General features: G+C 38.0%; 1 protein-coding gene across 3 annotated transcripts in view; it reads left to right on the plus strand.

The window, feature by feature from the left end:
- The window catches only part of TRIO (trio Rho guanine nucleotide exchange factor), a 258,160-nt gene that overhangs the window by 151,232 nt on the left and 79,364 nt on the right, over nucleotides 1-27,564 (plus strand). For all 3 annotated transcript variants that reach the window (XM_082318867.1, XM_082318868.1, XM_082318869.1), the window contains exons 20-33: nucleotides 4,048-4,163; nucleotides 7,138-7,260; nucleotides 9,187-9,381; nucleotides 9,493-9,608; nucleotides 10,158-10,224; nucleotides 10,996-11,105; nucleotides 12,164-12,233; nucleotides 12,698-12,787; nucleotides 14,724-14,816; nucleotides 17,035-17,146; nucleotides 19,226-19,416; nucleotides 22,721-22,822; nucleotides 23,537-23,679; nucleotides 24,305-24,404. In XM_082318867.1, coding sequence (XP_082174993.1) covers nucleotides 4,048-4,163; nucleotides 7,138-7,260; nucleotides 9,187-9,381; nucleotides 9,493-9,608; nucleotides 10,158-10,224; nucleotides 10,996-11,105; nucleotides 12,164-12,233; nucleotides 12,698-12,787; nucleotides 14,724-14,816; nucleotides 17,035-17,146; nucleotides 19,226-19,416; nucleotides 22,721-22,822; nucleotides 23,537-23,679; nucleotides 24,305-24,404 — 1,628 coding nt within the window. The remainder of the gene's footprint in view (nucleotides 1-4,047; nucleotides 4,164-7,137; nucleotides 7,261-9,186; nucleotides 9,382-9,492; nucleotides 9,609-10,157; nucleotides 10,225-10,995; nucleotides 11,106-12,163; nucleotides 12,234-12,697; nucleotides 12,788-14,723; nucleotides 14,817-17,034; nucleotides 17,147-19,225; nucleotides 19,417-22,720; nucleotides 22,823-23,536; nucleotides 23,680-24,304; nucleotides 24,405-27,564) is intronic.

Raw genomic sequence — 27,564 nt, forward strand, 5'->3', positions numbered from 1 at the left:
GTGACTGAAGACTCAGACCATGCTAAAGACTCAAAACCAGAGAAGTCTAATTGTCTAATTAATTGCTGTTTGCAGCTGCCCAAAGGGGAGTTGTGCAGAGGATAGAGCCAAACTCAGAGGAACACAGCAATAGGACCAGAGAAAAAAGTTGCAGCAAGAAAAATTCTGAATGGATATAAGGAGAAAGTGTTACAGCAAGAGTGAGAAAGCACTGAGTAGAGCAGGTTGCCCAGAGAGGTAGTGGAATCTCTGCCCTTGGGATTTTTGAAAACTCAGTTGAACAAACCCCTGAAAAACTTTGAAGTTAATCCTGCTTTGAGGAGGAGATTGGAACAAACGGCCTCCAGAGGTCACTTCCGCTCTAAATTATTTGATGACTCTCTCAGAAAAGGACATGCTCGCTGCTTCACTTTACTACAAGGGGAAAACAGTTTGTGTTAAACCTGCCCATGTATCTGACAGTACTCAAATTGAAAATCTCCCTGCGTTGAATTTTTTGTGTTGGAAAGATAATAGGGTGTTGGCCATACTTTTCACTCTAAGGAAATAATTGGGTTGTGGCAGTTGAAACTTTGAGCATGTAGAGCTAAGACAAAGGATTGTTTTTCCTCTGTCCCCAAGGCATCAACATTTATAGAACTGTACAAGACAGAATCTCAACACAAATGCTAGGAGTATCAATAATTGAAGAAGCGTTGCTGACATTTGTCACTTAGCTCTTCTCTTGGTAGTAGACAAAGAAAACAAAGCAGAAGCAAGCAGGAAGTTGTAGCTACCAAGTTTACTGAGTATAAGAAAAAAATGTTAGGGCTTTTAGACAAACTTTTTTAAAAATTCATTTTTGAAATCTGTGTAGAAACAGTCATTCTGAGAAAGGTAAATGTGTTCAGATGAGGAAAGAGTAGAAAAGTCTCTGCTAATGTCCTTAAGAATAATTATATGTCAGAACCGTAGTTCTGTGCATGTTCTGTGTATATTTAAAACCCTGGATGAATGATACATGTTTAAAAAGCAACAAAAATCCCCAAGCAGGAAAAAAATAAGCTATGTGCTCTAATGCTTTTTCCCCATAAGCCATGTACTATATGCTTCTGAGAATTAAACATGAGTCAAGATAAAACCAGCAAGGACTCCTTCCTTTTAGGTCTCAATGGTATGGTGGTAGCTGACCAAATGACTTAAAAGCTCACTCTGATCTTCCTGTTTAAATATGCATGTAAGGAAAAAAAAATCTCTTTTCATCTCTTTTCTAAACAGATAGAGAAAAAAAAAAAACCAATAGAGTGTTTATTTCATTTTGGTGAAATAGAGGTTACATGTGTTCTGCTGGACCATTACACACTCATACTAGGGTGTATGCTTGAAACAGTGTGTCAAACTGTGATCAGTAGATAGTATATAAGTGAACACTTTAAAAACTTAGGTAACCCTTGAGTTTCTGCAGAACTTCTTAACGTTTTTCAAAAACCTCATTCAGAGGCATACTTGATCCTTATTCCCAGCTGCAGATTATGGTGTCTAGAAAAACAGTGTCTTAATCTAGGGAAGGTTTAGCTAAGCACATGGGAAACAGGAATCAGAATGGTACTGAACTCTGGGAGGTGTCCTTCTGCCCTTCATACCAGTGTAAATAACTGCCTTGACCTGCAGCTAAAAGTATCCAAATACTGTATCGGACACCGTGCCAAAGCTGAATTTTAGGAAGGGGTTGTGGCCTGAAACTGTGCTGTGGCAGGTGGATTCAGTCGGTGACAATTGCTGTAAGCTCAGAAATGGAGCATCTTCATCTTTGCTTCTGCTGCTAATTTTGCGTGCTGCTTTGTTACCTCTCTCTGCTGTATGGGCTGCAACTGAACGTAGTGCAGGAACTTGTCTAGTGGTGCTCATATTTTTAGATAGGTTGACAGAGAGTGCAAGATGCATAGGGAGAGCTGAAAGCTGTCCGAGCCTGGAGAATAAGCTGGACATTTAGGAAACAATCCTAATAAATGTTGGAATCAAAGAAAATAACAGGGACTATAGTTCAGAAGGCTTGAGACAGAGCTGCTCATCCAAACCTAGTATTAAATGTTGATATTCTATAACTTCCTTCAAGTATTTTATAGAATATTTTTTTCTCTACCTTGTCAGTCCAAGAAATTAATGGCAATAACACTAATGGTGCCCAGCCAAATGTCTCTCACTGGCTTGCCATCTGTATCATGTCCTGACAGGAGAAATGCTGTTCCAATTAGCTAAATTCACCTTGCTTGCTCTTTGTCAGAACTACATCGCTTGCATCACTATCAAGATGTCTCTTTTTATATGGTGTGTCCAGTTGGGTGTATTATATTGTATAATGACAGTTGTCCATGCGTCTGCCCCCTCAAAATCTGACATATATTCTGAGCAAGCGTTTTGGAGGTTGTGTAAGGCAGAAATAAAACTGAGAACGCAGGTGGGGCTCGTAGCAGATCAGCTGATGGCTTGGTTAAGGGACAGATCGGTTGAGGCATATTTGAGGGTAGCCTACCCAGCAGGAAGAAAACCTTAGCTGCAGTGACCAGATTCCAACCAAAAGCAAGTCCTGGGTGATCTCAGTGCTCTGTGGCAAGTGGGAATACAGTGCTTCCAAGCAGGAGGACGTTGGCAGCGATGCAAACAGGTTTCATAATTCTCAGGGAGGCTGTGAGAGTGGTTGTAATTGGTCCCAGATCACTGACAGAGATAGAGGGAGATGCTTTTCCCCTCAGGCTCCCTTTATTTGAGCTTCTCTATCAAACTGTTACTTGGAGTTGTTAGCTTTTGGGATGTAAGGCATGGCGGACCCACACAGTGGGGCAGGGGAATGCAGAGGCATTAAGAAGCCTAGCACCCGAGGGCCTCCATTTGCAATTATGGAAAATAGCCAGCTGTAGGTATAAGTAGAGAAGCAAGTAAAGTGTTATTGTGAAGAATGAGCCTTTTTTGTGGTCTCTTCTGCTTCTGGTAGACCTCCCCTTGGGTTCTTTGCACTTCCAACAGAATCACCTGGCAGAGATGTCAGGTGTCCCCATCTCCATGTACTTCAGCTAGCCATCTGGGTTTGCAGTAGCTACAAAGTCTGGTAGGGCTGCTGCTTTGGAAGAAGCAGTGGGTAAAGTGAGCTTCACAAGAAACTGCTAGGACTTCTTTGTTTGAAGAAAAAAAAGAATAAACATTAAAGAAGCAGAGTTCAGATAAAATCTTCTGCATATTGTAAGCAGAAGATCTTTGCCATCCAGGAGGAACTGATAAGCCAGACATGTGGAATTACAGGTTAACAGCGGAATTTGGATGTGACTTCCCAATGGCAGACAGTTTCTGATACTCAGGAATGGCATAACAAATTGTGGAGTTAATTATTTGATTACCTGGAAATTCTCTCAAAGCTCAATGAACACTCATATTTGAACAAGTCAGCTTACTCAATTATACTGCTGTTGGTTTTGATTTTTTTTTTTTTGAAGGAGAATTACAAACTTAGTCATTTTGTGTATTTTTTATTACTTAGGTTTCCGTACATTTAATATCTGCTTATGTTGCATTTGTTCTTGTAGTGACCTAATGTTATGTATTTGTCCATATGTGTTAAACTATTAAAATATTTTATAGGAGACTGGTATATTCAGAAAAGTTGGGGTTTTTTTTTGTTATGATTAATATGAAATGTTAAGCATGTTGTGATTACTTGTGCATGCTCATTCTTTCTGAGGGAACTCCATCAAGAACTATCTTTATTAGCTACGTTTTCAATTCTCTTATAAACAGTGGCAGTCCCTGTATGAAAAATATTTGAGAGAAGAAAGGTGTTACTAGTAAGTTTTAATTGCATCTCTAGTTTCTTTAACCAACATTTCTGTAAAGAATAATGAAACAGGAACACTCTGTGTTTCATTAATATCAGGAAAAAGAGTAAAACAAAGCCTAACAGAAAGAGTAAGTGTAGTGTAAATTCTACAATATAAAGTACTTTATTCCGCTGATTTTAATGTGATATTTCAAAATTGGTTGTCATAACCTCTGAAACAAATGTTTTCCTTTCTTCAGATATCTTGAATGAACTCTTCCAGAGGGAGAACCGTGTGCTGCATTATTGGACCATGCGTAAAAGACGTCTTGATCAATGCCAACAGTATGTGGTGTTTGAAAGAAGTGCCAAACAGGTGAGGGTAAATCCTCTTCAGTGTGATCGAGGTTTGACATACACTGACTTGTCCCACAATAACAAATTTGCCATCGAATTCAGTATTTCAAATGGCTGAAAGATCAATGATTAAAATAGAAAGTAAGTTATATTATTTGCTTTTCCTTTAATACAGAACAACAAAAATCTGTTGAGGCAGGGTGTCTTTATTGCTGTAACTGAAAGTTAGTGTTTTGCTTCTGCCAGCTTGATCTGATACTGGTGAATCTCATTTCTGCAAGCTTGTGTTTGACAAATTGTTACACTTGTTAACTTTACACAGACACCTAATTTGACCAGGGAAATAACAGGCAGCAACATTTTCCTCCCATGTTGGGGAAAAAAACATCTAATTAAGTTGACTGGCAGTTCTAGAAAACTGACAAGTTGTATAACTCATTAAACAGTAACAAGTGAATGACTCTCCAAAGTTTTTGCAATTCTGCATCTGCTTGGTTTCATGGTTTCTTGCATGGTAGATCCACCTCTCTGTATTTTGTTGAATTTATCAGTCTGGAAAGAACTAGTGAGTAACTACCACACACAGAAAAAATGCACTTCGCTAATCAAAACACAAGCCGTAAAAATAAGTAGGGGGTTCCAAGGCAGAATTAGTAACTGCAGTGATCTGGAGTGGGTTTTTTACTACTTTTTTTTTTTTTCAAACTGCATATAGGACAAAGAAAGGAAGCTATCTGTTCCTGTTCTGCAGAAAAGGATACAACGCCCACAGTGTGAAATATAGTTAGATCTACTTTAAAGGACTCAAAAACCTGATTTTTTATTTCTTTCTGACAGCCACTGTAGACAGAGGCTTAAATATTAGTGGTCTGTTTTCATCTCTTGAAAGATTTCTAACATCTGTCTTTCATGATTTCACAAAGGAGGTAACACAAGATAAATCTTGGAGTGAAGTTAAAGTTTAATGCCTCTTTAAAACAACACTGCCCCTTCCCTGCCCCCCACCCCATTTTTGAATAAGCTTAACTCAGCCTCTGCCAAGCACATGACCTGCTTGCTTTTGTATAGAGATTACTGACTAACAGTCAAACACTGGAGATAAAGATCTGTCAGCATTTTCATTGTAAATCCCATTTTTCAGCAATCACCAGTTCAGTCATTGCAAACCGTATTGGACTCTGCGCTGATTAGCCAGCAAATGGAAATGTTGCTGTCTTCATTTAGTTTTTTGTTTGGAAGTTGGAAAAACCCATTCTTTGTGCTTTGAGAACTTGATGTCCTCCTATGGGAGTAGATACCATAGTACTTTGCGAGGAAAATGGTAGACTCTCAAATCGTTCCAGATTTAAGGGCTAACCTGGTCACTAAATTGATTTCTTCAGTTCTTGTATAGTGATACGTGTCTCCAATGTACAGTCCTGATCCTTACATGAAATGAGAGCCGATCTAACCTGCAGGAATTAACATCAAGATGAACTTTCTGTCCTGTTGTGGCTCTAGAGAGCTGCCAGAAAGTTATGAAAGGGCAACATTTGGGAAGGGGAAGTTTTTTTAGTTTATCATTCATTACAGCATTGTGTAATAAATCCACCAAAAAAAGGTGGAGATTAAGAAGTTAAAAGCGAGCAGTATCAAAATAAATGTCATTTATAATATATATGTAAGTGGAAGGAAGAGAATGAAAGTTGTTCAGTCACAGCCCTAATGAGCTTAAACTGTTGGTGGAATTGTAATACCGATGATGCCTTTTCTGATTCAGTGTAAGGTTATCCTCTTGAAAAATACATATCTACTGTCCACCAAGATAAAATGTCTCCTGTTCTTGGTAATGTGGATAGATAAAAGGGTAAACTGGAAGTATGAGAGAGAAAAGGAAGAATGAGGACCCACGAGCAATCTACTACTTTTTCTTTCGGGGTATTAAATTTTTGTCTAGTGCTGTATATATTTACTGAAGACACAGAAGATACACATTCATTTAGTAACAAGACAGTTCTAAGCAAGCTGTAATAAACTCTTTGAACATCTGATATTGACTTTGTCAGAACGAAGAAGTTTCTAAGTTCATGTGCCTCTGCATACTGCTGTAGTAGTCTGTATTAGGAGCTGCAAAAGAACTTGATAATGTCAGTCTTCAGTTACATTGTTTTATTTTTACTGTTATGTGGCAGTTTGAGAGGACTCTTCCCCTCCCCCTCCCCCCATCCCCCCCAGCAGCCAGAGAGTAGGATTCCTCAAAACCACTGAGTTACGCTTAAAAGGGCAGGAAATACTCATGTGGGTAGAACATAGATAATAACCTGGATCAGCGTGGTTCATAATAGTGAGAGAGTAAGGTGCCAGGATGTGGAAGGGAAACAATTTTAGATTGCCATTCTTAGTTCTTGTCTTTTACTACCTGTACATACATTCATTGGTTTAACTGATACATCTCGCCATACCTCCTCTGCTGCAGGTTTAATTTCTAGGAGTACATGTAACTACAGACCATACTTTGTAAGGCTGGAATACATGTCAACTAAAGAATTAAATGATAATTAAATCTTACATGCTTGGAAAGTTTAGCTTACACATTTGGCAGTCTTATATACATTTTTACAAGTTGGAAAATGCATATTTCTGAGTACAGCTGTCTTGTGTTGCACCAAAAAAATGATTTTTGCTCAGTTGGGGAGTATATTAACAAAACTGTAGACATCACCAGTTAGATCCTTTTAATAGTGGACTACTATAGTCCTGTAGTAGTGGACTTCCCTGAAGTATTCAGATTCATGTGTCAGTTGTTTTTCTTCAGTTCTTTAAGCATTGCTTCATAGACTAAATGAATTATTTGATATTGTTGAGGTATTAGATTATTGCCACGAGTGACATGATATAAAATAAAATTTGCCTGTGGCCAGTCTGTGTTTGTGGAATACTGATTACAGATGGTTTCTGTTGGCAGTAGTATGTTGCCTTCTCTCTTACTTTTCCTTCATTATTGCTTTATTTAGGCTCTGGAATGGATTCATGACAATGGGGAGTTTTATTTATCCACACATACTTCTACTGGCTCCAGTATTCAGCACACTCAAGAGTTGTTAAAAGAACATGAAGAATTTCAGATCACAGCAAAGGTAAAATATATAAATAAAATTAAGTAAGATTTAAAAAAAACAAAACAATGCAAATTCCCCCTCCTCCCTAAAAAAACCCCAAGGACATGTCCATCAAGATTTGTTTGCTTGTAGTGGCTTTCTCTCTGTATTTCTGCTGGGAACAGAATAAACCAAAAGATAATCAGAAGAGAATCACTGTTATGGGAGCTCCATCAGCCCTATGTGCAGTTGATTTCTTGTGACAGAATTGTAGTGAGATAGCTTAAAAATGTTTTTTTAAAAAAAAAAACTGCAAACCTTTCAGGGCCTTTGATTTCCACTTTTATATCCTCATGTCTGTGGATTACTGCATATTCATTTAGGATATAAAATACAACAAGGCATATTATTATTCAGCTGTGATTTAATTAGAAGATAGTAGAAAAATTAAAGCTTTACTTGTTAGGTTACTCATTTTATTAAAGTATTCTGTGATTCTGCTGTAACTTTTTGAGCCATGGCAGCATTATGGTATTGTACATCTTTGGAGGCCTATACAGATGCAGATGTCACTTGTGAGGCTTGAAAATTTTCACATGTGAAAGACGGGCAACCAGGACGTGACCTCAGTACCTCAGCTTACGTAACCTCGTCTCTCTCTGTGTTCCGTTTTGTCACCTGTTCAAACCGTCACCTGTTTCCACATCTTGGCTTCCTAATCTTCACAGAGGAAAAAAATGAGCCCAAGAAAGTAAGCAAGTGTTCATTTGTCTGAAGGACCGCCTCAGAAGAGAAGAGACTTGGAGATGGAGTTGGTCATGGGACATGTGGGAGGGGAGAAAAGAGAATCCAGAAAGAACAGAGATCACTTTTGCTTTTCAAACCCGGATTTTCTTCCTTCTGGGTTTTGCTCCAGCCTTTGTTCTGCTGGATCCCTTCCAGCATGCAGAGCACCGCTGCCCCCCTTGTTTCCTCTGTCAGTCAGTGGTGACGTGGGTGCCTCTTTGAAAGGATGTTGTTAGTGCCACTCCCTTGGCGTTTCGCTACCTGTTGGGAGGATGTATTAGCCCATGCTAATTCCATAGTGAAAAGAAATGCTCGGGCGAGGGACTATTAGGAAAGAAAAAGAATTAAAAAAAAAAAAAGGACAAACTGTTGATTTTCCAACTGACATAAAAAAGCCAAGTTCTTATTGACTGTTTTGCTTAATTCCCTGTTACCAAAGACCCTGACAGTACACTTTACTCTGATGTGGTATCAGAGAGAGAGAGGGAGGTGGAGGTGTAAACTCACCTGTTGTGGATAAGTTATGATTTACATGAAAGAAAGTGCATAGTCTTAGGCAGCTTGTTAGTTGGGAAAAGTGCTTAGTTACACGTTTGGTGGCGGGTACTTGTTTTCTTAGTTTCTCTCAAACAACTGTCTGACAACATAACATAACATAACAACATAACATAACATAGATCTAAAGAATATAGTCTTAATCCGTTAAAGTGTAAAGCCTATAACAAGACTTACCTCCATCTCAACATTTCAGTGATTTCTAAAGAAGGTAGATTCTTGGGGCTGTGGGCCAGGTCCAATACCAGTGCTTCAGTGGTAATGAACAAAATATCCTCTTTGGCATCAAACCCCCTTTGTATTGATGTGAGGAGAATACTCATGCTCTGAAAAGCTTGCCCAGCAGAATTTAATCTCTGGGTTAGATACGAGCACGTTTTTGAAAGAAAAATAAACAACCTGCTTCTAGTCATGTAATAATAAAACCCAAGGAAACCTATATTCATCTTGTGCTGTTTTTATTAAGAAAAAGGTATCTGTTTAAAGGAGTTCTGGGAATAGAGAGAAGAGGAAGCTAGCTCCTTTGATGGCTTCTCCAACTGCGCTTAGGAGCAGGTTAAGCAAAATGACTCCCTTCATGACAGGTAGAGCTAGTAATTCTTTGATATTTTCCTGTTTTCATAGCAAACCAAAGAGAGGGTGAAGTTGTTGATACAGCTGGCTGATGGCTTTTGTGAAAAAGGGCATGCTCATGCAACAGAGATTAAAAAATGTGTCACAGCAGTGGATAAGAGGTACAGAGACTTTTCCCTGCGCATGGAGAAATACAGGACCTCTTTAGAGAAAGCTCTGGGTATTTCCTCGGATTCCAATAAATCGGTAAGAGAAATTTGAGTGTGATGACAGACAAACAAGCTTTGCTTGCATTTGATTTAGCTATCATTTTCTCTTGTCTCCTTCCTTAATCAATTCTTCCTTTCTTTAATAAAGAGCAAAAGCTTGCAGCTGGATATAATACCAGCCAGTGTCCCTGGGTCAGAGGTGAAACTGCGTGATGCTGCTCATGAGCTTAATGAAGAAAAACGAAAGTCTGCCCGCAGGAAAGAGTAATAAATTTATTTATTTTTAATCAATGAAAATGCATAAATCAATCCTGATAATGAAACAACTGTCATGGCTTGTCTGGCAGCTTAGAAATCGGATAAATGGTAAAAAGAGAGTGATGTTACTCAATAGCTCCTATTGCTTTTATTCACATGCATGTTCTCACAGATAATTCTAGCATGTCAGAATCTTAAACTCTCAAAACTATGTTAGACTTCTTTTAGTATGCTTTTTTCTTTTTAAAAATAATGTGAAATAAATGTATAAGGGGAGGAGGGAGGACAGCAGTTAAATGACTGTAGGAAGTGAAAACCATTTGAGAAAAAATTTTGTCTCCTTCCCCATTTCTTTTTGCGCTAGTTAGTAATGGAGGGATGTTACCTCTTATGTTTCCTTCATCTGTTGTCTCTCTTCATATTTCAGTTCTCAGATTTCTTTTGCAGCAGTGAAAAAAGCAAAAGCTGATGAGGAGAAAGATGTATTCTGGTTATTATGCATTCATAATGATCTAACAGACTGAGATTTGATTATTCTTTCTGTTGTCACCTAAGGTTCATTATGGCTGAGCTAATTCAGACAGAAAAGGCTTACGTAAGAGACCTTCGGGAATGCATGGATGTAAGTTTTCTTTATTTCACTAATCTTTGAAGACAGAATTCAATTCACTGCTTTCTGTTTCTTTCTGGCTTTAACGCCAAGCATGATTGGTTTGCAGTCATAGGACCAAATTAAGTATCTTTCTGCTATTAAGAAGAAACGTAGAATTACACTGATAACAGCCACTTCAGAATGCATCATATATGTTTGCTTTTCTCAGTACTGAGTTTCATCATTTGGTCTTTTCCCAATTCAAAAATGTGTGGGTTTTTTTGTTTTAGAGAGGGGAGGGGAAAAAGGAGGGATTTATTTTATTTGCTTTGCTAGCAATAGAGAAGAGCTTGTGTTAATTCCCTTGTTATCTGTATCACATGTTCTGCTACTAGCTGACTTTTTGAATAGAAATTCAGAGAGATTCCATGGAAAAGTGCCTAGTAATTGTTACACTGAAGCAAGTACTGTTCAGTGTTAGCTGTTGCACAAAGCATGAACTTCTAGACTGCAGACATGACCTTGATAAGGAATATCCTGAAGCATTAGAGGTTGTCAAGAACACTATGCATTTTAAATGATGAAGTCTCAGGGACTATGTTAAATTGTCAGTTTTAGAACTTTGATTTTACTGTCAAAATCACAAGGTATATTTGACACAATGGGTACTGTCACAATTGGAGATGATGATGCTGCGTGATCTTTCCCCGATTTCTCTCCAGGAATGAATGCTTACAGATACCTGGGTGCTTCTGTTGAGAGTTTATCATGACTTTAGTGCATCTTTTTTGTTCTGGGCAGACATATCTATGGGAAATGACAAGCGGAGTTGAGGAGATCCCACCTGGTATTGTAAACAAAGAACACATTATCTTTGGAAACATGCAGGAAATCTATGAGTTCCACAATAAGTGAGTAACTTATCTTCCATTTCCATATTACTGCTAAATCCAAATGATGACCTGAGGGATTTCCTAGTAAAAATGTTGTGCGTATGAATGATGGATGCTTTTCCATAAAAAAACCTAAAGGATTTATTCTCGCATTGCTAAATTGTTTCAGTTGTTGCTTTTTGCAGCCAGGTAGGTATGTCTTTTTTAGTCTCGGACATCTTTCAGCTTTAAAGAAATTATTAGGTTACGTTAAAATTTTGCTGTAGGTTTTTTCAGTTGTCCTAAAGAGATGGAAACCACTGAACTCAGCAGAATACACATATAGCATAAACATCAATTTAAGACTCTGTCATTCCTTCAGAACCCTCATTCCTGATTTCCAAGTGTGACTGCTAGTGGGAAAGAGTAGGGCTCCCTCCTCTTCCTGGCTCTTTGAAGCTTCTGTGGAGATGCCCCACCATTGTTACATTTAGTTGAGTACGGAGCATGAAAGATGCTTGTCCACTACATTTCTTCTGAGTGAAATGGTTACTAGGCAGATGTGTATACAGAATTCTTGTTCTGAATCTCCCATCTCTGTTAATTCATTGGCATTTGTATTGGGTTATGATTCTTTTAAGTAATAAAATATAATTAGCATATTCCAGAACCTGATTTTACATTCCTCTGTATGCCATGTGTTAACTTGAGCATGCAAAAAGCAAGTCGCCTCCGTTTTCTCTTGAGATGAAGGCTAAACTTCCCTTGAAACTGAAACAGTAGGAAACCTTCTTGATGTTGAACAACATCAGTTATTAAATTTGTGTACTCTTACGTGTTAACTGCATGTCTACTGGATCAATTTCTGATCTTCACATCAGAATTTGTACTGAATTACATTTTATATTAGTTCTGTTATTACGTATTTTTATCCATTCCTGTTATCTTTATTTCTTTAACTCATGCTGTTGGTATGAATCACAGCAAGTTTTCCAACCACCTTTATTCACAGACAATATAATATATAGATCAATATAAGCTGCTCTAATGAAAATGTTGCGTGTGCCTTATACTGTTTGTTTCTTTTCTACCCATAGTATATTCCTCAAGGAGCTGGAAAAATATGAACAGTTACCAGAAGATGTTGGACACTGCTTTGTTACATGGGTAATGAAGTCACTTATGTTTAGAAGTAACAAGGGAGATAGGAAGCATGAAGGGATGGATTCTTGCTCTCAGGTCCCTTTTTAATTTGTAAAATTTGTGAAAGTACCTCTTCCTTCAAATTTGAGTAACAATGTTTGTATCTTTAACTGAGAAGAACAAAAATTAAGGCACTGCTGTCAGATGCCGATGCTTAGCTGCTCTTGAAGTTAAGGAAGGTACCTAAACCTGTGTTCAGATTTGGTTTGGTGTCTTAGCTATGAATAACCTGGTTTTGCATGCATTGCTATTGTTTTCAGTCTTACTTGCCTGATGTATTTTCTTATGCTGCCAGTTTGAATGGGTAAAAAATTCTTATAGCTTAATTGCTTGAGGGGAGATATGCTCTCTGATAACTGTGTAAAAACTTCTTGAGACAGAAATTATGCTCTCTGATAACCTATGTAAATTTGCATTTTGTTCTGCAGGCAGACAAATTCCAAATGTACGTTACTTACTGTAAAAATAAGCCAGATTCTACCCAGCTGATACTAGAACACGCAGGAGCATACTTCGATGTAAGTACTTTGTGTCCATCTTTAAAAGTATGCCTTGGCAGTTTGAATCATGTACTTGCAGTTATGCTGAGTGCCTAATTTCTTAAGAAGATGCAAGTTTCCTGGTACTAATGCTGCAATTTAGTGTCAGCTTGAGAAAATCAATCATATATCTCACATGGTTAACTTATATTGCTCAGTTGGTCTCATAAAGCTGTCAAATCAAATGTAAAAAGTCACTGTCGCATATCAGAGCAGTTCAGAACTGGAAGCAGGTTCAGGCAGCAACAGCTGAGACATGAATCTGCAGCTCTCACATGCACGTTCTGCAGATCTTAGCATTTTGATGCACTTAGTTTGATTGTATGTAATAAAGATGGAAATCCTTGTTAAATTTGTTGGAGCACCTTTTGAATTGTAATCAAATGTAGTGGTAATTAAGCTGACTGGCCTTGTTCAGAGCTGCTAAACCACCCAGTTTGCTTGTTCGGTTCCTAGGTTACTTGGTCTACATATAATATTCCGCTTAAGAAAGGACCAAAAGGTAGCAGCTCTTTGAGGTTTTAGGGAACCACACTAGCTGGGGAATTTTGGCCACACTGAAGCACTTTGTGCATTTGCTGGGGTGCTTTGGTTGAATGTGTATTTACAGATGATTCAATTACAGTGCTCTCTACCCCTTTTTGTTGCCTGCTCCACTGTGCTGAGCCACCAGCTGTGTAGTGACACCACAAATTTTTTTTAGAATTGTTTGTAGAAGTAGAGGGAAGGACATAGAAAAACAAACAAACAAAAAATCACTGAAGCTCTTGGGGTTAATTTCAAAAGTCTATCACTGAGGAGAATTCTAAACATTGTAAGGTAAAGCCTTTCTGTGAAGCCTCTGCTAAGTTTTCAGTGCTTGAAGAACAACAGATAAGTTACGGGAAATCAGGCAGATATGACAAAAAAATTTCAAATAAAATTTAGTAAATATTATTGTAAAAAAATAACAAGGGGCTCTGATAAAACTATATTAGAAATATGTTCTTGCCACCGCCTCCTTTCATCCCTCTGTCTTAACTGGTGTATCCAGAGCTCTCCATCCCCTAATCCACCTAAAGTGGATTAGAAGTGTGAAGACCTAATTCTGTGCACAGGCAACTTCAAAAGCTTCCACTGTCCACCAGTGGACCAGCGTATCCCATCTTGGGAATTTCTGATACTGTAATGATAGTTAGAAAGCACATAGCTGCCGTGTATAACTGCTGTTTGAAATTGTGTGGCTAAAATATACCTGACACTGTGATAAATGGCAAACACTGGCCGTGAAGTTCAACCATGATCAGTACTTAATCTGTAATTATCCCATCTAATTATCATCTAATTCTGTTTTACTCCTTTGGCTTTGTGGAGGTCATTCTCTTTTTGTTTGTAAGTGGCCGTTTTGTTTTTAAGTGCTTGGTAATCTCTTTCCTTTAGATAGCAAATGTTACTTCGTGCTCCCCCTTGTGGGGGAAAATGCTTTCTGTGACTATGAACAGTTGAAACTAGCAGGTGATGCTAAGAAACCTCCACCTCAGCCTTCCTGTGACAGTCCTGGCTGTTTCCTGGAACACTGAAGTTTGGTTTCTTTTCTCTCTTGCGAGTAACAAAAGAAATACAGATTTCAATTTTTTTTAAAAAAGGCGTTGCCACATGTTCGATATCCCTAACCGTTGCTCTTTGTATTTAGGTTTGTTGAAATGCTTCACAGGTACCGTTGGAGGTAATAATCTTTTGTTTATACAAAGTGAGCAGGCAGATGCACAACATAACCATTTGCTGCAGCTGGAATATCTTGTCATCCTGTCTTTTTTTTATTTCTCCTTGCTAAAATAAAATTTGTAGTTAACGTATGTTATTGCATAGCCCACAAAGCAGTCTATATCTGAGTGTTGGTGCTCACAGTCCTCAAATATTTGTGTTTTTCATGTAGGAGATACAGCAACGACATGGACTGGCCAACTCTATCTCTTCTTACCTGATCAAGCCTGTCCAAAGGATAACAAAATATCAGCTTCTTTTAAAGGTCAGTATTAATTTGAAGTTCTTCATCTGGTTCTGCTGTTCTTATGAAGGCAAAGCTTTTGCTGAAATCAGGAGGGCTTTTTTTAATCTGCAGTCTGAGACTACAGCATCCTGGGCAGCCTCAAATATTACTGCGATATTTTTTTGGAGACCACTGAAAATGAAAAGGTATAAATAAGCAACATTTTGTCCAGACTCCTGTAAGTCAAAAAAGATACCTCTCTACTAATGTTCACTTAGAAAATGTAATTTGCATTTCCAGAGTAAAAAAGTAATTCATGGCCATATAGACAGGCGCATTTTTGTAATGGTTTCTGCAACAAATTTTGGCAAGCCATTAGCTATCTTTATGGTATTAAGTACTGTAAGATATATAAAATTTTATATATTTATATATATAAACTAGAATATAAAATATCTATAAAATATATAAATAAATATATGTGTGTGTGTGTATATATATACACACACTGAGTACCTATAGAGCTGTTGCACAAACAGTTCTTACTTGTAATGTTGACTGGAAATGTCAAGTAAATAGTAGATGTTAAAATAAACAAAACTTTTGGAAGCCTGTTGTTAGAGCTTTCACTCAGTGGACAGATGTCTTGTTGACTGAGCAGCAGTGTTCTTGAACTGTGCTGCGTCTCTGTTAGGTGGCACTGCTTGTTTTGTAATAGCTGCCTACAGAAGCACTGTAACTGATCTGTATCTCCCCTTTCTACTTGAGAACTGCCATGGATGATTGTTTTTAAAATTTCTGGAAAACATTTCAGTCTATTTCAGGTCAAGTTGGATGGAAACAAGCCTGTCATTTTTAACTGAAACATATTGTCTGTTCTCCACTTGCACAAAGGTGCACTTGACTAAGTTACAACTTACAGAAATACTCTAGGCTGTGCTGTTTCAGAAACTTTGGGGTATTGATTCCAACCATTATTTTTTTAAAATCTAAATATGCTTTAGCCAATACATTATGGAAGTGATGGGATAGATTGGTTTCGCCAGTCTTTGCAGAGCCAGATGGCTTTGCTGCATAGTAAAATGGATTTATGTGGTGGTTGCTGGGTTTTCTTTTTCTTTTTTTTTTTTTTTTTTTCCTCCCCATAAGAAAAGAGACGTAAAACATGTAAAGATGGAGACCCCAAAACTTGAACAATAGCTGAAGCAATTTACAATTCTAAAAGTTCTGCTTACTTTTCCAAATGGTATTGAAGCTGCTCATCTTCTGTGCCTCCTGGAAGATATTTAGTTACACTCACTTTTCTGTGGAGTTGTGATGCAAAATTTACGTGTGATGATGGGGTGTGTTTCTGTGATGGTGGTATTGGCAGTTAAATAAAAGTAGTGTAATGATGATAATAGTAGGAATAGTAGGAATCACCTATTTCCCCTTAAAAAGGAAAAGGGAATTCAACCTGAGGGAATGAATTAAGTAGGCCTTTTGAATAATAGAAGGAACACAATATGCCCTTTTGGTTACGTAAGCTACATTTTATCCTGATACTGTTCAAATGCTCAAAGGATGTGAGGAAATTTGCATATCAGCTCGGGTGCTGTTATGTTAATATCGGTGGGATGCTGAACGGGCAGGGAGCTGCATCACCCTAAATTCCACCAAAGCGTTTCGGCACATATTCCATTCTCTAACTTCTGTCCATTAGTTAATGCTTGTTTGTATTCAGAAGTTTTGTCTGTAGGATGCTTTAACTGTGTGAACACAGAATAGAGTAATTCACTGAATACTTGAAATGAAACAATGTAAATCCTTTTATCAGCAGTGGTACAGAGCCGGTCTTGGGTGCAGTGGAGCAAAGATTGAGATGGGGGGGGCGGTCCTTTTGTGCTGTCCTGCTTTCCACCATCTTCATGACTTAGCAGCTGCGTTGTTCTGGGTGTTGATGTAGCGCTGCATCCGACAGCTGTGTCTGAGCTTATCAGAAAAAGTGTTGTCCTTAATGTAACTTTTAAGGATTTCTTATTAAGCAGATGATCTTGTTTAAATTAGAAGTGGTTAACGGAAAGCTTGGACTGCTCCTTGAAGAATAGATCATGATAAATAACGAGTATGCTGTCATGTCATTGGCAGAGTAGGAGGTTCAAAACGATTTGACATGCCAGAAATGATTCTTTGCTTGTTAGAAGTAGTATTTGGTTGTCTATCATATTACTGTAGAAACACATGATAGAGAGTACTCATGTCTGCTTGTCTTTTGCAGGAGCTGCTCACGTGCTGTGAAGAAGGTAAAGGTGAGATTAAGGATGGCCTGGAGGTGATGCTTAGTGTGCCAAAGCGAGCCAATGATGCCATGCACCTCAGCATGCTGGAAGGTAGGATTCAAACTGGCTTTCCAATTCAGTCGTATGCTGTAGATTAACTTTGTTTAATAACTTTTTATATTACTATATGTTAAGAAGATCTGAAGAATGTGAACATTTTCTTATCTCTGAGTTTGCATTTTATATGCCTTTTTATTTGGAGGTATATAAAATGCAAACTTATTTAGGAAAATGAATTGTGACAGACAACTGGTACATTTTTGTTAATTTTTTTAATGTTCTTTCATCCTGATCTATAGCTCTGCCACTGCAGATTTGAAAAATATGTAGGCTAACAAAGTTTTTCACTACTCGCCTAAAATGTAATAGGTAAATGCTCAGATACAGTAGCTTCAGCTACATTTTCCAACCAGTATCCTTGGCTTCTTTATATGAGGAGCATAAGTGTATTAGAGGTGATTTTGCTGATTTATGTATCAAATAATTGTCTCCAAGAAGTTTGTCGTTTTCACATCTGTTTACTGCCTGTTCCGTAACAGACTTACAGTTGAAACGAAATGTCTATTCTGGCAGTAAAATGTCAGCATAAGCCAATTTAGCCTGAACCTTAGCCAGAATAGCATAATCACATTCATGGCAGACAGTAGAGGATGGATGTAATTGCTTCTATGTGTTAAGAAGAACTTTCTGCCAAAATCTGTTTTGTAATTGACACGTTATCATGTGCGATGGTGCCATCGTACATTTAGTAATAAAGGTGTTTTTCTCTGGCATTTAATTTTTTTGAGATAAAAGCAGAGCCGCCTTACCTTGCAGCTGCTGAATGAAGACTTTTAGGTGCTTTTAGTCAATATTCCTTTTCCTCCTCTCTGCCTTCTAGTAGTAAAATGGAGCTTGTCATGGAATTTCCAGTATCGTACAAGTTACTATAAAACTCATCTTGGTTTGACATGTGATCCTTGATCATGTGAATGCTCAAAATCACCTTTCTTCCCTGATTTTAAACAGCAGTAGTGTTGGTCAGTTTGCAGGATCAGTTCCACATGCTTTGTTCAGGAGATGGTGTTAGTATAAATGCTGACCAGCACTGGTAATAATCTTTTAACACTGGGAATGCGACTTTGGAGAATATCCTAACCTTTTACATAAGTTGGTTTTATAAGAAATCATGCGTATATCGTTGAGTCATCCCATGTTAGACAAATATAGTGAGCGAGCACATTTCCTCTTTATGTCTCTGGAGGATCATGAATGAACATCCTGATGCAACTTGCCTCTGATACTCTCCATACTGTTGCCCTGTTTAGAACAGTGAGAACTGTTGTCTTCTCAAGAAGGATGGTGCTCTTCTGTTCAGAGAATATTGGCAAGCAGTATGTATTTAACATGCAGTTTAATACCACTCAGAAGAGTATGGTAGACTAAATTCTGTTATCCTGCAACTCTAAAGCTGTATATTAAACTGGGAGAACACTGTACCACTACAGTGGAGGTAAAATTATTGATATTCTCAATCTTCATCTTTACCTTATGTCTCAAGATAAGTAATCCAGCTGCTGTTTCTTTATTGTGGATCAATGCTAGAGTGACTCAATAGCAGGCTGATCACATGGCAACAGCTCCAAGCTGCCATCTTTTCTCATCCCCTATTGGAACATGTTTGCGTGCTCATTGCATACGTGGTAGGGAAGGTGTACCACTGGAAAAGATGGCATTTGGGAGGTTGCCGATGTCAGAACAACCTGATGTGGTCTCTGTGTCCTTGCAAGTTGCTCACTTTCTACAGTGGCAGAAAGCTTACAAGAGAATTCATTTTCATCACGGAAGAGGTTACCAGAAGCTGACATAGAGAGACCTGTTATTTGTTGAAATATTGCCAGAAGAGTTGATAAACTTCTTAATAGTTGGATCTCTAAATTTAGACATAGACTTGAGCTACAGTTACATTTAGAATATTGCAATGTTGAAATCAAGTCTTGTTTTTAGTATTGCTTCCTTGGAATCCCATCTTTTGCAAGCTGTATTTGGAAAACAAAAAATCAGATTGCTTAATAAACAAAAGCTGTGCTTTTTCATTTTCTCATAGTATCAACTTTTCATGATGACCCTTTCCTCTCCCTGGGTTTTTAGGCTTTGATGAAAATATAGAATCTCAGGGAGAGCTCATCCTTCAAGAATCCTTCCAAGTGTGGGACCCCAAAACTCTAATTCGAAAGGGAAGAGAGAGGCACCTTTTCCTTTTTGAGATGTCCTTGGTTTTCAGTAAAGAAGTAAAGGACTCCAGTGGAAGGAGCAAGTACATTTACAAGAGTAAACTGTTCGTAAGTATGGGAGAACAAGTGATCGTATTTAGAAAACTGTCTAGATTAGACTGTGACTAAGTTCAGATGATTTAAATGTGCCTGAAGAATTTGAACAACTATTATAGTGCACAGGAAAAGCAGCCTGGGAATGTGTAGACTGAATCTTATAAGTTTGCTGCTTTGTCATGCTTTTGAGGAGAAAGAGTAGGCTGAAAGCAACTACTGAAGGCTACGTGTCAATCTTGGTGTGTCAGGACAAAGGAAAATCAAGATTGGGCTGGACTGATTTTGTGTTAATTGTGTGTGTGATTGCTGGTTCTTTAAGGCTCATTTGTATAAAGCAGAAAGATAGAAGGCGTTAACAAGCTGCCTTCATCTTGCTTGTTTATTATTCCTGTTGTAGTAATATCCATGTTAAGGATTCATTTTGGTGGATAGTCTACACATACTGATCTGGAAAGGCAAGAACTCCTTGTTATGTAAAAGTTCATTCCAGTCTACTGAGACTAGTAGTCTTACAATAATATTTTGTAAATAAAATGATAGCTTTTATGGTCTACTGAAAGGATGTAAAGATGGAAATGTTTATCTCCCCATTTAAAAAAAAAAAAAAATAATCCACTCTTGCTTTCCTGATCTGTAGCACGTATGCTTTACAAAATGTGATCCTGGGATTCATACCCTTCCTTTTCTGTCTCATTGGATGACTTGGTTGAAAGCAGTATTCACACTCTGTAAATTTAGGTAGCCAAGTGAGAAGACAGTCTCCCATGGCTTGCTCTGCATCTGTCAGAGGCAAGATTAGCTTTTCTACTAGACAGTTTAGAACAAGTACTTGAAATTACTTCTCAGAATCATGCTCTAAAAGACATTATTCTTTTATTGATCCTATTGGGATACATGACTAAGTCTAGATGGTATAAATACTGAGCCTTTTCTCCCTGCTTCAGCTCCTTTTCCTTCATTCTTTCCCCTTTCCCACCTCTGTGTCCAAACTGGTAAAGCAGGCTGGTTCAAAAAAACCTCTTTTTTCCCTATCTTACTTTGCATATTCTGTCACTTCATTTCCAACACTTGCTCTCCTTCCTGATGTAAGGTAGCTAGCAGGTAACACAGCTGCAACTGTTTTGTTGATCACACCTTTCTTTGGTGCTCTCAAGACCTTGCAATACAAAAAACTTCTGGTGCCAAGGCATTACATGGGAGGGGAGACAGAGCTGAAAAATGGGTCCCGTAAGCTTGTTGTGTCAGTTCCTCTGGCAAGAATTAAATAATAGCCTTGGATCCTAGAGAAGTTGCTGGAAATCTTGGAGACTCTCATTGTGCCTCAGTTTTCAAATAAAAGCATATCTTTTTGTCTTCATATTCTATTTGGCAAAATATCCTGTAGTGCAGCTTACTGTTATAGCAGTTCTTATAGTTTGATCTTCAGGAAAGGCATTCATACAGATACTGAAAGCATGCATGTTGATTTGAGCTAAAGATCTTTTTTGCACATTATCCTGTCTCCTGTCTCTGGAGGGTGGTGTTACAAAAGTGAGGTCCTTCTTACTTTGGGCGTGATGACCATCATGGTTTCTCCAGCACAGGATACTCAATGGCACGACTTGTATTAGTGGAAGAACGTGTTCATGAACTCCTTTGGCAAGAGATAAAGTGTCCAAAAGCAAATGCCTAAGGAGGGCTATGGGAACAAGGCAAGCAGGTGTCACTACAGTCACCAGTAACTGGAGGTTCAGGGGCTTCCTCACCTGAATGTGGTTTCTATGGATTCAATAACCCGCAACACGTTTCTCTTCCATGAGTTTGTCCTTGGACCTCATGCAGACTTTTAGCATTTAGAGCATCCTTTGGCAAAGAGTTGTATTGCTCAACTACGTACTGGGCGCAGGCCAACCTCCATGTGTTGGGTTTTGAACCTGACTCCCTCCTCCTAGTTTCACTTGATGCCTACCAGCATTGAAAGGGACAGTGAGCAACATATCTTGGCTTTGCCGTTTCTTACTGTGCAGACCTCTACTGCATTGTCCCTCAGTTGTCCCTTGTAAAATTAATTATATTCACAAGCGTACCAAGGCTTCTAAATTTACTAGGCTTTAAAAAATAAACAACATTAAGAACTGTACTCTCCTACCTATTCAGACTTTATATTGGGTAGCGTGGTAGGGTGTATTTTCTTTGAGTTACACAATGTAATGTTGGATTAAGTATTTTACAAGTTTTTTAACACACATAGGAGTTGTTGGTGAGTCAAGTTTAAAACACATCACAGACTTTTAAGTATTTCAATGAAGAAGAGTCCATTTTACCAAAAAGAGACGACGACGCTGAAAGGGTGGATGTGTTGGGTTGAGATGTTGCGGGGGTGGGAGGGACATGACAATGACAGAGGGGACAGACACGGATGGACCCAAAACTAAACAACAAAACAAGTTGGCATCCAAGTGAGATAAGAAAAAAATTACCTTTACTCAGGTACTGGGTATCCAACATCTCTTGTAATGAGCTGTGTATGTGCTAGTGATGATGCATATGAAAGGAAAAATGCAGCTTCTAATAATGTAAGAATGCTTCGCAGCTGTTATTTGGAGTGTGGGTTCTTGTAGTTTGAGCTGTATTTCTTAGTTTGTAATTTTTTTTGGAGCAGAGCCTATATGAATTGTTTAACTGGAAGCCAATTCACATGATTGAGATGTTATTCCAGTTGGAAAGTGAAAACATTTTGGATGATAATTAGCCATTAAGGTCTGACATTAGAACATTCCCAAAGACTGATTGTTAATGTAGCTGTCCCACAAAATTCTCCAGGGATTATTTCATCTGTTTCAGAGGGAAGGAAACACAATAGGAAGGGCTCTTTTGGCAGAAAAGAGATCAGAGTTTTTGAAGATATCAAGAAAATTCTTAAGCATATCTTATCTGAGAGAAAACTTAAAAATCAATAAGTAATGAGTGTTCCCTGATGGAAATCAACAAGGAGAGAAGCCAACACTTATTTTTTTTACCAAGCACCTTTCTTTAGAGTCATAAGGCTTTTATTAAGTCAAAAATGTAAAATAAGCACTTTGGTATTTCAGATTATAAATGCTATTGTTTATTGCTACTTTACAGGAAAAAGTGTTTAGCTTGCAGTTCTTCCTTTTTTGAAGAAACAACACCACTGCCACCAGAATAAAGGATTCTCGCTAGCATATGAGTTGGACTTAAGCTTCTAAAAAGTCTCTTTAAATAGCAGAGCTCAGTTATTGAGAATATCAGCATCCCTTTGTGGCTTCTAAGAAAAAAATGCTATGTCATCCTAACAAATTTTTCTTGATTCCAGACTTCTGAACTGGGTGTCACAGAACATGTAGAAGGAGATCCCTGCAAGTTTGCTCTATGGGTTGGAAGGACACCAACTTCAGACAACAAAATTGTTCTCAAGGTAATTTTAGCAGATGTGCTTGTGCAGTCTATACCAAGTCTTGTAGTTGTTGTTCGTGCCTGTTGAGAAGGCAACATGTGATGACTTTTCCTGCTTTGAGAGGGACAGCTGCTTACAGATAATTTTCCTTTGTAAAGGATGTGATGTATATTTAACTTGCATGGCTTGACAGCAGAGGGGAATCTGTGTGATCTACTGAAGGATTAAACAAACTTGCTTTCAGAAAAAGGTTTGATCCCATAGCTCGAAGGCTTCAGCCACTAGCTGACAGAGCAACTGATGGGCCACAAGAAAATCATGGCATAGAATCATAGAATAGTTTGGGTTGGAAGGGACCTTTAAAGGTCATCTAGTCCAAATACTAATGTTCAAGGTGTTTATTACTGGAATTCTTTAAGAAAGTCAATCCACCCTGTCTATAATGAGATGAATACAGGACTTTAGCCTTCAAGTTATGAAAGAGGAATCTGAATCTAAAATAAAATGTTTTTTAAATGAACAATATTAATAATGTTGAGAAGTGTAAAGTAGTGTTGGCGATTCAGAATGAAGACAACTAGCTTGAAGTTCCTTTTCTCTGTTCATGTTTTCAAAAATGATTCGCAAAGTCATTCTTTATGCCTTCCTCTTTGTGTTTATTAGCTGACTGTATTTGTGGATCTTCTCAGCTATAATAGTCCATTGTGGGGGCTTTGTTTCTTTTGCATATCAAAGGCATCCAGTATAGAGAATAAACAGGACTGGATCAAACACATCCGGGAAGTGATACAAGAAAGGACCATTCATCTGAAAGGAGCATTGAAAGAGCCAATCCACATCCCCAAAACTGCACCAACAACAAAACAGAAGGGAAGAAGGTAAGTAGTATTTAAAATAATCAGAGATCTCTAAGTACACAACAGCACTCTTTCCTCTCTAGTGTTGAATTTCTAATGACTTTTGGTGAATCGGACAAAACCAAGAGTCACTGTGGCCAGCTTTATTTTATAATTAATTTCTGGTTTGCTGCAATGCTGAATTTGTTGAGATTTATGCTCTGAACAGGCCCTGACTTGTGTACATTCAGCCATTACAGAAGGGATTTGGAACTGCAGCACAGGATAGCTGTACATTTTTAGATTTTTACAATTCTGCCTGTGTTATTCAGGTCCTTCATTTCCTTTCATGGAGCTTAAGATGTGTGACTGAGTAGTCTGCTTGCTAGCTTTGGCTAAGTGGCTGTCCAAGTTTCTTGCCATAGTTCTGACTTGTTGGTTGTTGCCTTAATTCTACATGATGTAGACCTTGAGCAAACGAATCTGTTGTCTTAAAGTGTAGAACAAAGTACTAAGTGCTGAATATTTGATTTTTGCATCCGTTAGTTTGTCTGCCTGGTGTCTGTTGCCATACTGTCTAGGTGCCCCTTCTTTAGAGTTGCAAATAGGGAACTAACATGTTACAAACACAGTGCTAATACTGTAATGAAAACTGAATTATTTGCAGAGACGGCGAGGACCTGGACAGTCAGGGAGATGGTAGCAGCCAACCTGATACTATTTCAATTGCCTCACGAACCTCACAGAACACGCTAGACAGTGATAAGGTAAGTTTCCCAGGTGTTGCTCTGTTCTGAGAGCAAATTATTCATCCCTTAGTGTCAGTTAGCACCCAAGATTAGTCCTTAGTACCTTCAGAGAGGAGGTGTGGAAATATGCAATCTCTTAAAAATAGCTGTATACAATAGAGAAAATATCTTGATACCATGGGGGAGCCAGGGGGATTGTTTAAATCTAATAGGTTGTGAAGGAATTAATGTTTGTTCCAAACTGAAACCATTTTGGTCCCCTCTCTTCTGCAGATTGTTCGAAGCTTTGACCCAGTTTAAAAAGGAAGTTTTATTTTCCATAAAATCTGATATTCATGCACAGAGTTTTCCTGGATGTCAGTTTCAGCCTTTCTGAAAGCATACCATCTACTTTTTGTATTAGCTTGAGGTTGGTGGCTACTTTTGTGAAGCAAGAACACTATCCAGTGTTCATGGGTTAGAGCGTAGGAGTGTTCACTTTCTGCATGAGAGCTGATGGAAATCATCATATTAAAGAGGAGTAACCATAACACTATCACATGATACTAGTGCTAGTGTTTCCTGTCCTCCATCTCTGCCTATAGATTCTGGCTGCGTTATCCCATAAGGACAGCACAGCCAGAATTTCTCATGCAGGGAAGAAAGATAGGCATCAAAAGAGTAAAAATTCTTACATGAAACATGTGTCTGTTACTTTGGAATTGAAAGAAGATTTCCGGCAAGTGAGAAGTGTTAGGACCTTGGAGGGAGGTAGAGATGGATAATAGAAGTTTATCAAATAGAAGAATAAGTTAAAACATAGAAGCTGCGTAGCAAATTACTTGAAAACATGGTTAGGGATTTCTGGCCTATCACCTCATAGGGTAAAATTGTTCTGATGAGCAGCTCAAACTACGCAGGTAAATAGTCACTATATTATAGGGCAGCTAAGTGAATAGTTCTCAGAGTAATATTTTAACCGTTCCCATTGTCATCTAAAAGAGAGTTAGTTGTCTGTATTTTTGCATGTCATTTAAACTCTATGGTTTTAATTTTTCCACGTAAAAAAGAGGAAGACAGAAGGGAAGTAGAAGGTGCTTAGGGTTGCTCTTATAGACCTTGTGCATTTGTATTGAAGTTGGTCTGTAGTTTTGGTAGTGATTTCTTCTAAGGATATCTGTGGGAAAAATGGTCTGTTAGAGAAAAAAAAAGAGTCTTTTGATGACTCTTTGCTATTTTATTCTTTGCATTCTTTGCTATTTAGTGATTTACAAAAACTGTGTATACTAGCGAACAGTTTAGTTTTGGTTTTTTTTATGTGTTCTTAAGACTTTGGGTAATCTATCACACTCAAAAGCAAGACATGCTCTCTCTCATTTCCCTGATTGTTGGCTGAGACGTCAAGCCCTGTGCACGCAGCCTTGGCTGCATTGTGCTTCAATTCAAATGGAGGTGATGCAGTCCATCCCTGCTACGCACAACCATTGCCTGTCTTCAGCTGTTTGTGATGTACTGTTTACTGGGGAGTAGCACGGATTATCTCTTCTTGCCCCTCCTGCAATATTTCGTGCATCATGTGAGAATTGCTAAGAAAGTTGGCCAAGTGAAATGCCCTCAGGGTTGTTTTCCAGTCTGATGTGAGGAGGAGTCTTAGCAACAACCTGTTCCACAGGAGTTAAAAGAAGGCGGAATGGAGAACGCTTTTTAAATATTTTCCTGGCAAATTAAGTTTTAAAGTTGGTTAGTGAGCATAGTGTTGTTTTTAAAGTAGTTTTGAGTTCTCATGTTAGTGTATAAAATTTTTGTTAGACTTTTCTTTGACAAGGAAAACAAACTGAAAACTGGGAGACTCCCTCGAAGTTACTTGTGCTATGTATTGTATGTCCAAGGAAGAAATTTACTGTTTGTGCACTTTTTAAAAGTGTGTGAATTACCAGAATAGGGTTTTTTTAAAATGTTTGAATTATGTTTTGATTTGTTAAATACATTAAGCAGAGAACATTTTTAATCTGTTTAAAAATACAAAATAAAAATTATTAAGGAACAGTAACAGGCAGAAGGCCAGTGAAATCTGTAGGGTATCTTAACACTCTTGCTGAATCTGAAGTAATCTCTCACTTTGTATGTTGTAAATTCATTAGCTGCAGTCTATTTGGGGTTTAAAATTTACTCTTTTCTCAGCCTAGAAGCTTGAAGTATGTATGAATGTCTTACAGAGATGGAGTGAAACAGTTTTAGGGATTTTAGGTGCTATTGATGTGGTTAGCCAGATGGAGCAGTGGAACTCCTCAGTCAAATTTGAAGCATGTCCCAAACTGAGCTGGGATTCCAAACTGAGAAACATGAAAATTATCAAGTAATTTAAAATAGTGTTAATTAAGTGGTAAAAACGTTTATCACTGTATCACTTATTAAGCTGTTGCGGAACATTTTTCTGTTCATGTGTATCCACTATTGTAATAAAGAAATGACAACAAATAGCAAACATGTCATACTAATCAACAGCCAAGTAAAACCATTCTTTTATTTTCTCCAATTGTATGTTCAGATACTTGATTCTTTTAAAATAAATGTTTTGGTTAGAAGTGCTAAGCTGTTATACAGGGAGAATATAAGGAATGAAGTCCTTTATCCAAAACTCCATACTCTTTCTGACCTCCTCAGAGATACACTTTGAAAGAGCTAAAAATCCTTACCCTTGGTAGTAAGTGGTTGAGTATTGTCCAGATGAGCTTCCTTCCTTGCATCCTGTTTTCTGACGTAATTGTAAATGCCTTAACAACAGAGAATAACTTCATGATTAGCTTTTTTTCTTCTCCACCCTGGCTTTTTGGGCTAGAATTTTGATTGTTGGCTCCACTGTTGCACGCTGCTTTTCAGTAATGACTGGGATGATGCAATAGACTGTATGTTTACAAAGCTGACATCCTTCCCAGCTTCATGTCATCTGAAAACTATATTGGAAAGAGGAATTGGAATTCAGAATCGTCTTGCCAAATGGGAGAAATCAATTGGCAAAATACCATGCAATTTAATTGCATTGGAGCTAATGTGAATAGGTGGAAATAGTTAACTACTAATGAAAACAGTGAGAATATTGAACAGTTTTTGAGAAGATGATCTAGAAATGATAGAGGTTCACAAGCTGTTTATTATTTTAACAGTGTGATGCAATTATGAAGGGGGGGCAACAGCCCTA

Source organism: Platalea leucorodia, assembly GCF_965183815.1.
Source record: "Platalea leucorodia genome assembly, chromosome: 1".
Lineage (NCBI taxonomy): Eukaryota > Metazoa > Chordata > Aves > Pelecaniformes > Threskiornithidae > Platalea > Platalea leucorodia.